Source organism: Elaeis guineensis, chromosome 2 (genome assembly GCF_000442705.2).
Source record: "Elaeis guineensis isolate ETL-2024a chromosome 2, EG11, whole genome shotgun sequence".
Taxonomy (NCBI): Eukaryota; Viridiplantae; Streptophyta; class Magnoliopsida; order Arecales; family Arecaceae; genus Elaeis; species Elaeis guineensis.
Genome location: NC_025994.2, coordinates 99,483,771 through 99,495,723, shown reverse-complemented (window position 1 = coordinate 99,495,723; position 11,953 = coordinate 99,483,771). Strand labels below are relative to the sequence as shown.

General features: G+C 32.0%; 1 protein-coding gene across 2 annotated transcripts; it reads left to right on the top strand.

The window, feature by feature from the left end:
* Positions 1 to 2,456: 2,456 nt before the first annotated feature.
* Positions 2,457 to 11,295, top strand: LOC105049973 (receptor-like serine/threonine-protein kinase SD1-8). Of its 2 annotated transcripts, XM_073252358.1 has the most exons (8): positions 2,458 to 2,617; positions 4,320 to 5,495; positions 5,978 to 6,106; positions 8,782 to 8,927; positions 9,039 to 9,249; positions 10,399 to 10,636; positions 10,724 to 10,874; positions 10,955 to 11,295. In XM_073252358.1, the coding sequence occupies exons 1-8, from the start codon at positions 2,548 to 2,550 to the stop codon at positions 11,237 to 11,239; spliced, it is 2,406 nt and encodes an 801-aa protein (XP_073108459.1). In that variant the 5' UTR covers positions 2,458 to 2,547; the 3' UTR covers positions 11,240 to 11,295. The 2 variants fall into 2 exon arrangements, with proteins under 2 accessions (XP_073108460.1, XP_073108459.1); XM_073252359.1 differs by lacking the exons at positions 8,782 to 8,927; positions 9,039 to 9,249 and having other exon boundaries at positions 2,457 to 2,617.
* Positions 11,296 to 11,953: the final 658 nt, after the last annotated feature.

Genomic DNA, 11,953 nt, shown 5'->3' with positions numbered 1-11,953 from the left:
AATTTTTTTTTTAATTCAAAATTATACCTTATATTTTTTTACCATTTCTTTCTCATCTTTTCTTTTTTTATGGTATATTTTATTTCTTTAATTTTTTAAGATTTTCTTTGAAATATTTTTTTAAGAAAAAATTTTAAAAGGAGAAAATAATTTGAAATTATTTTTTTTATTTGAATTAAAATTAAAATTTTTATTTTTGAAATTTTAAATTTATAATTTATATTTTCTTCTCATTTTTTATTTTTTTTATCTTTTTGGCATTTTTTAGGTATTTTCTTCCTTTATTTAGAATATTTATAAAAAATTAAAATTAAATTAATTTAGTTATTTAAAATGATATTTTTTATTTGAATTATAATTAAAATTTTTATTTCTTAAAATTCAAAATTATAAATTTTGCTTTTCAATTAGACTTACAATTTCTATTTTTTTTCAATTCTATTTTTTTCCCTTTTTTCTTTTTTTATGGTATTTTTTATTTTTTTACATCAATTTTTTTCTTTTCTTCAGATATTTTTTTCAAAAAATAATATGAAAGTGACAAAATAATTTGAAATGATTTTTTTTTTGAATTAAAGTTAAAATTCTTATTTTTTTAAAATTTTTAATTTATAATTTTTAATTAAAATTTTTATTTTTTTAAATTCAAATTTATAATTTTTATTTATTTCTCTTTTTTTCTTTTCCTATGATATTTTTAATTTTTTAAATTTTTAAGATTTTTGTTTAGATATTTTTTAAAAAAAATAATTTGAAAAGAAAAAATAATTTAAAATTATCTTTTTCATTTTAATTAAAAATTCAAATTTTTATATTTTAAATTGCATTCAAAATTAAAATTTGTATTTATTTCTAAATTTAAAATTATATATTTTATTTTTTCCCATTCTTTTCCATTTTTTTAGTTTTTTAAAATAATATTTTTTATTTCAATTATAATTAGAATTTTTAGTTCTTAAAATTTAAAATTATAAATTTTGTTTTTCAATTAGAATTACAATTCTTATTTTTTTTCAATTCTATTTTTTTCCTTTTTTTCTTTTTTTATGGTATTTTTTATTTTTTACAATATTTTTTCTTTTCTTCAGATAATTTTTTTAAAAAATAATTTGAAATGGACAACGTAATTTGAAATGATATTTTTTATTTGAATTAAAGTTAAAATTCTTATTTTTTTAAATTTTAATTTATAAATTTCTTTTTTTTCATATTTTTTCCTCTTTTTTCACTTTTTTATGGCATTTATTTTTTTTTCAAAATTTAATTCAAATTAAAAATTTAATTTTTTTAATTCAAACTTATAATTATATAATTTTTCTATTTTTTTCATTTTTTTCTGTTTTTATGAAATTTTTTTAGGCTATTTTTTTATTTGTTTGGAATATTTTTTAAATAAATTAATTTGAAATTGAGAAAGTGATTTCAAATGATATTTTTTATTTTAATTAATTTTAAAAAATTTATTTATTTTAAATTTTAAATTATAATTATTATTTTTCTATTTTTTAAATTTTTGATTTTTTAATGGCACTTTTTGATTTTTAAATTTTTTATTGTTTTGAACATTTTTGGAAAGAATTTGGAATGATGTTTTTGAATTAAATTTAATTTTTTTATTTTTTTAAATTTAAATTTATAATTTTTGTTTTTTTTGCATTTTTTCTTTTTTTTTTCTTTTTCTATGATATTTTTAATTTTTTAAATTTTTAAGATTTTTGTTTAGATATTTTTTAAAAAAATTAATTTGAAAAGAAAAAAATCATCTAAAATTATCTTTATTATTCGAATTAAAAATTTAAATTTTTATATTTTAAATTTCATTCAAAATTAAAATTTTTATTTATTTATAAATTAAAAATTTTAAAATTTATTTTTTTTCTAATTTTTTTTTATTTTTTTTTGTTTTGAGAGAAAAATTAGAAAATGCTATTTTGAATGACGTTTTTAAAAATGTCATTCAAAATGGTGTTTTTAAAAACGACATTTTAAATGATATTTTTAAAAATATCATCTAAAATGATGTTTTCTTTTTTTTTTTTAGACGACGTCTACATGAAAAATATGGATGACGTGGTTTGGAGAAAACATCATTCAAAATAATATTTTTTTATATTATTTTTATAAATAAATTAAAATATATATTATTTAAATAAATAATTTTTTTTATATTATTTAGAAGAAAGGCTATCTCATATTCAATCAACGATGGAATCACCCTCAACAAAAAAAAAAAAAAAAAAAATCTCCTTCATTTATAGCTCATGTCTCATCCAAATGACATGGAGAGATGAATCTCGGCATTGAAGAGATGAAAACCCCTAATAACCAACAACCTCCGGATGACATGGACCGCACCATTCCTGTCATTCTCAATGCTTCTGTCAAAATTGACCTGTATTTCATCAATTCCAGATTGCGCGTTATCCGCCATGGATATTCGTGAGATTTGCAATAATTTCTCCCTTCCGTGGGACGGCCGCTGGCTTATCACAAGACAAATGGTACTGATAGACGAGACTTTCTAGGTTCCACGAAGCAAAAGGAGAAATGGCAATGCTGGAATGGTTTCTAGTGCTCGGAATTTCGGCAGCTACAATCCTGGTGCATGGCCAGTCAGGTATGAATGCTAGTGTCTATCCAAAGCTTATCGTTCCCCTGCTTCCTTTGATGCAGAAAGCACAGTTTCTCCGTCCTTTTTTTTTTTCTGGATGCAAAGAAAGCACGGTTGTATTCTAGTTTAGGATATCCCTTGTTTTTGTTCTTTCTACCTGTCTGAAACTAAAATCTAGTCATCTAATTCTACAGAATTGATTCCCTTATCAGTCTATGGGCCCTTCTTGCAGCTCTACCCAAGTTTTCTAGCATTTTTCATAGAGTTGGCTATGAGTGTTATTTGTTCACAAAAATTTATAAGTCCGGCACCCAGTAATTTTTTTAAAAATATATAAACTATCATTTTGGCTACCATAGATAAGGCTAAATAGGGCTTAAGAGCAAAATCTATTACAATGTGAAGCCGAGATCATAATTTGCTCATATGACATCCAATCGAAATGCTCTTTTTTTTTAAAAAAAATTGAATATCTTTTCAACATCTATGACCTAATGCTCCACACTTTAAAAGGGATTGCCTTAACGATCAATCCTAGACTCCAACATTTAGATCTTGAGATGGACCGATCAAACTAAAAATTTATTATTTGAAGTAGAAATTTGATCGAATGTATCATCTAATCTAAAAAGAATCAGATGGACTGACAGAAGTAAAAATTGATAGAGAAATCGAAATCTACCTCCCAAAGAATATTAGCTTTTTTAAGTTTATTTTAACTAATCAAATCTATTTTGAAAAAAATAACTAGAAAGAAAAATCCGAACCAAATTATACAAGAATGGATCTTATCATTATAAATAAATATTAAGTATCTTATCATAGTTTTCAACTATCAATAAAAGAAAATGAGACTTAAGTCTTACTTTCACAATTATTCAATCTTCTTGTAAATTTCTTTTGAGATATTTGAGTTGAACATGTTTAGAAAATTCTTTCTTCTCCCTGATATGATCATTACAACAGAATCACTATGAACTATTATAAAAATAGCATAATCCAAAAAATATAGTTATAACATAATCTAAAATAAAATTCATAATTATTTAACTGAGATGTTAACCTGTTATAGGACCCTTATTCCTTAGCTACCGTTGAATGAAGTATTGATTTTCAGGTCTTGGTGAAGAAATTCCTACTTCTCAATTCAAAGTATATCCATCATCATAATCAAAGATCTGGTAAAGATTTCAGATTTATAGCTTGTAAGCTGCTGCATTAGATAGAGGGAATACACAAGTAAATTTACACGCATAATTCAAGTTTACCTTTTGTTTTAGAAAAATATCGCATGACTTAAGGTAGTCTTTCTTGACTCCACCGTCTCGGTAACCGAGTTGTGCTTCCCAGACCATTTTACGTGAGCATAGATGTTGAGGAACAGGACCCATTCTATGATTAATTGAGGATTTTCCAAGCAACATTGGAGTCTTACTGCCATAGAGACTACGATTGTGCCTAGAGATCAGGTTTCTTTGAGCAAAGTGCGTCGAGATAAGTTAAGCAACTAAACTCCCTCGTTGTAGTAAATGAAATACCTTTTCGTAGATTACCAAGCCTCGAATACCTATATGAGACATGAAAGATGTAAAGGATGGGAAAACTTGATGTAATAATTAATCATATTTTCATTCTCATTTCATTTTCCAAATCAAATAATGGAAACCTTAGTCTCTTTCCTTTAATCTCTCCGCTGTATCCATTGCAGGAGATACAATGACGCCGACCAAATCCATTGTGGATGGACAAACCTTAATCTCGGCAGGTGGGACCTTCGAACTGGGCTTCTTCAGCCCCGGTGACTCGAAGGGTCGATACTTAGGGATACATTACAGAGGCACTCCAGATAAAACAGTTGTGTGGGTTGCCAATAGAATCTCTCCCCTCAATGGCTCCACTGGGGTTCTCAATCTCACGGGTGATGGAAATCTCGCACTTCTAAACAGCACCGGATATATTATTTGGTCGACAGGCACATCAAATGCAATTAATCCCGTTGTACAGATTGTAGACTCGGGAAATCTTGTCCTGATTGAAGGAACTTCGAAGAATTTATTGTGGCAGAGCTTTGATCATCCAAGTAACACACTTCTACCAGGTATGAAGCTTGGGTGGGATTTAAGAACCAATGTTGACAGGCATCTCACGTCATGGAGGAATTCCTCTGACCCTTCGCCAGGGGACTTCTCCTACAAGATACATGTTAATGCACTACCAGAGCTTTTCTTATGGAGAGGATCTGTCCCAATATATCGCAGTGGACCCTGGAATGGACGTGGATTTAATGGCATTCCAGAGATGCAAACAAATAACATGTTCTGGTTTAATCTAACTTCCAATGAGTATGAGACCACCTACACCTACGAAGTACAGGACAATTCTATTCTATCTCGTATTTTGTTGAACGAGAATGGAGTGGTTAAGCATTTGGTGCTATATAGACCAAAGCTTAAATGGGACCTATACTGGCAGCATCCGGAAGAGCAGTGCGACGAGTATGCTCACTGTGGAGCTAATAACTTATGCAGTACAAGCTACGTATCGGCCTGTGATTGTTTGAGGGGATTCAGTCTTAAGTCTCCACAAAATTGGAGATTGAGAGACAGTTCTGATGACTGTGTAAGGAGAACAGCTTTAAATTGTTCATCGGATGGTTTCTTTGAGCTGCAACAAATGAAGTTGCCTGATACGTCAAATGCCACCGTGCACAGCAACAAAAGTCTGGAAGAGTGTGAAGACTGGTGCCTGAAGAACTGCACTTGCAGCGCCTATGCTATCATTGAAGGGAGCGGATGTGTAACATGGACCGGAGATCTCGTCGATATTCGACTGTTCACCGAAGGAGGAGAGAGTCTATATGTTCGGCTTGCATCTTCTGAATTAGGTAACGATTATTTCCTGAGAGGGGAAGGAAAAGGCGCGAGTCAGGTGTGGAATGTACCAGTAATATAGACTACATTTGGAACTTTTTAGGAGCGGGATATGGCTGTTGGGTTGCATCGGATGACGAAAGAAATTATCCTTTATTGAGAGAAAGGGGGGTAGATGACTAAAGAGATTATCATAGACCTCTTAACATATTTTGTTGGTTTTGTCCAAATAACCATATTGTTTTACTTTATATGGTTCTAAGTGAATGTGACTTGGTGATATAGTTCTGTTAAGTTTGTGATCATCAGCACGCTGAATCTAGAAACATTGTCTTATGACAGAGTGGAAAGAAAATTAGTATATCTGTTCTAACATACTTGTCGGAAAATACATTTATATGATAGGTTAGTGTAGACCAAGATATCTAACTGAGATTCCATATCATAAGAAATGTACCCGAAGCGAAAGTCCTGATTCCAAAAATTTGTTGTGCAGGTCAGATAAGGGGTAATTACCGTAAAAAGAAGCTTGTCATAGTCATCATCATTTCTTCGCTGGCAGGGTTTCCTCTACTTGTGTGCTGTATTCGACTTCTGTGGAAGAAGAACAAAAAAAGAAAGCAAGGTACCTTTACCTACACAAACAGACATGATCTATCATTTATACAAGCTATATTATACAATATTAATGAATTTTAGTTCTGGTATTAGCATTGATTTCTTCAACATTTTTCAGAACCGACTTCATCAACATTTGGCACTAAGAATCCATCAAACAATTTTATGCCTGCTACTGTAGTAAAATAGTATTCAATGCTCAAGCTAACAAGTAATATGATTTTATCCAGGTTGCGCAATGCATAGAATAATTAAGTTGACATCATTCATGAGTCCATTAGAAGTGCAATGTATTGGTCCCGTGCACCAAATAGCTTTCTTTAGATAATTTAAGGCACCAATGACCACTTCATCTATGTCACACTATTTTAGTCAAGTTACAAGCATTTCAGTCCTATCCTAATACTCTAGTTGATTTCATTAGACCTAGTTTGTGGATGCCTTGATACATCACAATCCTTCTTGGAATTGGCATCTAAGAAAAGCTAAACAAGGAATGGAAATTTTTATTTTCCTACTTCACTCTTCCAAACCAAAACATATGAACAAATGTCAGGCTCATTGTGATTAGGGGCAGCAATTGGGTTGGGCCAAACATGAGATCGGTCAAAAATTCATCTATCCAAATCTAACCTGTTTATTGAACAGGTCCCCATGCTTGATCATTTTATTAAACAAGTAATCCGCACCGACCTACAATAAATTGAATCAAGTTACATAGGTTAAGCATTGCCACCTCTAATTGTAATGGAAGGGTGTTTTAAGGTTCTACAAAAAGGTTCGATTGAGTGTTTCCCTTTTAGAAAAAGTTGTGGCCAAGAAATAATAATTAGTGAACATATTGATCAGTAAATGATCCCTAGGGATAAAAATTTGATGCAGTAAAATCAATATGGTGGAAAGCTGCTAATTCTCTTGTTCTCTTCCTCCATTTAGCACCTTAATATTTAGAGTCTGCCGTGGCTCAATTTTATTTAAACAAACACTAATTTCTCTCATGATTCTGTATCCATTTTTTACGTTCTGTAGATAATTTTTTTGTTTAGCTTTGAGTTTGTGGTGTCTCAAAGGGAGGAAGCTTTAGCTGCGAATCGTCATTGGCTATCCTCTTGATGGGTTTTTGGTATCCAAAAAATGCCTAAGACAAGTCGTGTGCATATCACTTTCAAGAGCTGCTGAAGCTCTATGGCCACTATTGATGGCAGATGCAACTCTTTAGGTGTCACCTATTTTCAGATAATGGTTTAGAAGTAACTCAGAATAATTTTATGTAAATAAGAAATGAATACAATATATATTCTCAAAAACCAAAAATAAACTCAGAGAAAACTTTCAAACTCGTTTTAAGCAAATATGGAAAGCAATAGTATGCAAGGAAACATATGCTTTAGATGTACTGGAAAAGACGCATAAAAGAAATCCTGACCTGGGACCGGACCATGTGAATCCAGTGTCCCAAAACCTGTATCACCGCAGCACAATCCAATGTCTCCCCAATGAATATGGTTCTGGTGGAGAAAATAGGGCCCCACATTTTACACGATGCCCAAAATAGAGAATAGTACGGCAGCTATTCAACACCAACAGCTTGTAAGTCAGCTAGTTGGTACCCAATCCCTCCAAGTGAGAGGTCTCATATTCAAACCTGAGTAGTGGCGCCATGGATCAAAAGACCAACAACTCGTTAAAAAATAATAATAATAATAATACCAACGGCTGATTAAGCCACATTCACAGTGGTCCCATGATCCAGTGTTCATCCCAAATGCAAAACATGCATATATTAGTCGTCGGTAGTATAATATTATAAGCTCCAGAAAAACCACAGAATATATTAATGTCAGCCCAGTTGCGAATAAAACTAACACATCCCAGTTGACAACCATTTTCAATTGTATTAAATGCTTTTGTCTTGAATATATTGTATTCTTTTTTTTTTTTTTGATGAATTGGAGAGTAGTGGGGACAACCGACTAGTCTCGAATATATTGTATTCACATATCGAGTTTTAATATTTTTCTTCACATGTTGCCGCTAGTAGCTGGCAATTCTACCCATCTACATTTCATTGGCATATTATTTTGAAAACAAATTTTCATGGCACTTTGCATTTGTTTTTATTATGTTCTGCAGGCTTGTTCTACATTGACGATGACTACAAAATTTCCTCAATATTGTTTCATCATTAATCTGCTAATTAGGTACATACATGTGTGCGCGCGTGTGTGTAATGAGGAAAGACACAGATAGGGGCCCCACAACCCATTAGTATAAATGATATTTGCAGGCCAATGGAGGAAGAAACTACGATGTATTCGATGATCTCTACTGAACCATGGCATGACTGTCAGCTTTCTTTCCAGTGCAGAGTGACACCCAAGTTTTAATTGATCTAAGCACGGTTTCTAAGACAGACCTTGCTGAGCTCTGATTGTTACCTAGTATATTCTTTAGCTCCTGACACCTAGCACTCTGTCAACCATGAATTCCACATTTGTACCCATGTGAATACATACTTGTGAATGAATTAAAATAATTGCTGTCTTGAATGTAATTTTTGTTGTTCTATTTACAAGTATTATTTTTCTTTTTGTTTTGAAACATTTTGGGATGGAGATGCAAGTACAGTTGAATTCAAGAAGCTCGCATAATTGATCTTGTTATACTAAATTTTCATGCTAGGTGAAACACTTAGCATCCACTACAGGGAAAGCAGAGGAAACGAGCTAGAGTTACCTTTATTTGATATACATACAATAAGAACTGCCACCAATAACTTTTCTGAAGATAATAAACTTGGAGAGGGTGGATTTGGCCCTGTTTACAAGGTAATCTTTTTGACTATAGGGCATAGTGCTGTTTGATCCTACAGTTACAAAAGATACAAACTCTTTGGAAAAAGAGCATTGTGGAACTCACCTAAATGTAGAAATTAGCAGGGTCAGTTGGAAGATGGAGAAAAGATTGCTGTCAAGAGGTTGTCCAAAGATTCTGTGCAGGGCATAAATGAATTCACAAATGAGGTGTTGGTGATAGCCAAACTTCAGCACAGAAATCTTGTTCGCCTTCTTGGCTGTTGCATTGAAGGAGAGGAACGATTGCTGGTGTACGAGTACTTGCAAAATACAAGTTTGGACTATTTCATATTCGGTTTGGTCTTTATCCCTGAACCATTTGACTACTTCATGCCCTATATACAATGCAATGTTTGATGGACATCTCACAGGCTTAGCAGCTATATTTGTTTTAGTTGATCATAATTTATATTTGGACTTCTGCTTAGGTCTTCCATGTAGGTCAACTATGCAGGATTTTAGAAAACCAGGACTGGATTGATGAGGCAATGGATTAACAATTAAGATGGATATCTTGTTTTTCCATATCAGGTGAAATTATTTCAAACATAATAATTTAATATATATATATATATTAGAAAGCAGAAACCAAGAGAAGATTGATTAGAAAATGAAGCTGTCCACTTAAGCAGCCAAGTCTCATCTGTGCATGCCATGTGGACTCTTCTACCTAAAAGCATTGAATGCAAGTCTTATATTCTCAATGAACAGAATTAAAACCCACTTATGTACATTAACTGATGTTATTAAAATCTGCCATTATTAACATTAAGAATATGGACGGACATTATGTTGCTATTCTTAAAAAATCTTTTTTCAAACATGATCAATTATATGATCTACAAACCCATGCGCAACACGCGGGCTCAAAACTAGTTGCTAGTTAAAGCTTAGACTGCATGAAGAATATCCATTTGACTTTTCATACACTACATAGATTTTTATCAGTCAAAAAAAAAGGGTGGATGTGGTATGAATTTGTAGGGACTGAAATTATGATAGAATGCATTTTAGTTAATCAAGTTGGTTATTTAAAGGATGAGCAGAGGTGGTGCTGATGATGGCAGTAGATAATCTGATTCCTCTAACTTGGCACTTCCTTTGCCCTTAATCTCACCACTATGCATTAGACCTCCTATTGAAATGAAATGGCAAGAATCTGAACCTCACATCCTTGCTAATAAACTAAGGTGCCAAATCATTTTATTTCAAATTGTATAAGGTTCTGCATATAAGGCATTTTTCCTTATGCTAAATACATGTGCAACTTATGATTATAAGGTTAATCATGGATTTAAAGAGTATCATATAGGTAAATGATAGATTATATTTATTTGAAATATGTAGTGGACTTATCTCAAAGGGAAAAAGGTAAAGAACAAGTAGCTAAGTTGAATTTCAGAATACATTTGTCAAGCTAACAATGAGTGTAACTTTGGACCAGATAGTAAAAGAAGTGCATTTTTGGACTGGCAAAAGCGCCTCGACATCATCTTAGGAGTTGCTCGAGGACTTCTTTACCTTCACCAAGACTCTAGGTTGAAAATTATTCACAGAGATTTGAAGGCCAGCAATATTCTTCTTGATGAGGAGCTGAACCCAAAAATCTCAGACTTCGGTACTGCAAGAATTTTTAAGGTTGACCAAATTGAAGAGAATACAAATAGAGTTGTTGGGACATAGTAAGTACATAAGTGTATCAACTCATAAAGTATAAATCTGAGTGCAATATCCTAGTTGCATAAACTAATTTTGCTAATGACATGCAGTGGATATATGTCACCGGAGTATGCAATGGGTGGTATCTTTTCAGTGAAATCAGATGTCTTCAGCTTTGGTGTTCTAGTGTTAGAAATCTTAAGCGGTACGAAGAATAGAATGATCAATCAAGCAGAAGCTTGTGTAAACCTTTTAGGACATGTAAGTACTTGAATGCAATAATGTCATCATTCTAAATATGACTTCTAGTTGTTCATTCTAACGGACATGGATTATCACAGGCATGGAGACTATGGATAGAAGGTAGATGCTTGGAAATTCTTGATGAAGCAGTGGGATGCGCATATCCAGAGTCTAAAATATTACGGTGTATTCAAGTGGCTTTCTTGTGTGTGCAAGAAAGGAGTGAAAATAGACCAACAATGACAGAGGTAGTGCTCATGTTAAGCACTGAAAGTGCACTGCTACCTCAGCCTGAAAGGCCAGGCTTCTGCATAGCACCTCCTTTGATGGAAAGAGATTCATCTTCCAGCAATAAACTTACAGTTACAATTGAAGGTCGCTAGAAATCTGTGACATGAGTTCTCTTTTTTTTTTTTTTGTGTGTGTGTGTGTGGGGGGGGGGGGGGGGGGGGGCGGAATTCATGGACTTCATTCTACAAATATATTTATCAGGCAGAGTTCCAACTATCTTACTATGATTTTAATTGTTCATATGCCTCTTTTGTGGGGGGATACCAAATGCCTTTTTTCATTCTTTATAGATATAATTAAGGATTTCATTGAAAAAAATGTCCAAAGTAGCAAATTCTCCTAAGTTTCACAGTGATAAGATTAAGAGATTCAGGAGTAAGAAAGAAAAAACATTGCTTGCAGACACAGATATGGTTCGCACAACCAATGGATTTAAAGAAAAGAATATATGCAAATACTGTTCCTATACAAACAACAAGAATAAGTGAAGAAGAAACAAGAACCAATTATGTTATTGTCCGTGACAGTGACTGAAAAGGAATAAAACCTCAGGAAATATTACACACAATATTTTCGCAAATGCAGTAGTGATATTAAAACTAGTTCACTGGCATCAAAAAACATTATCTTTAGATTTTCTGATGATAAAATATTAGAACAGAATATATTTTCACCTGAGTTCTTCCAACAGAGTCCCTTGGGTTGGAGAATTTGTCACTCGATCGGTAATGCTAAAATAAATGATCTATAACTTAATGAAATTTCATATATCTTTTATATCTTCTTACAATATCCTATTCCTTACT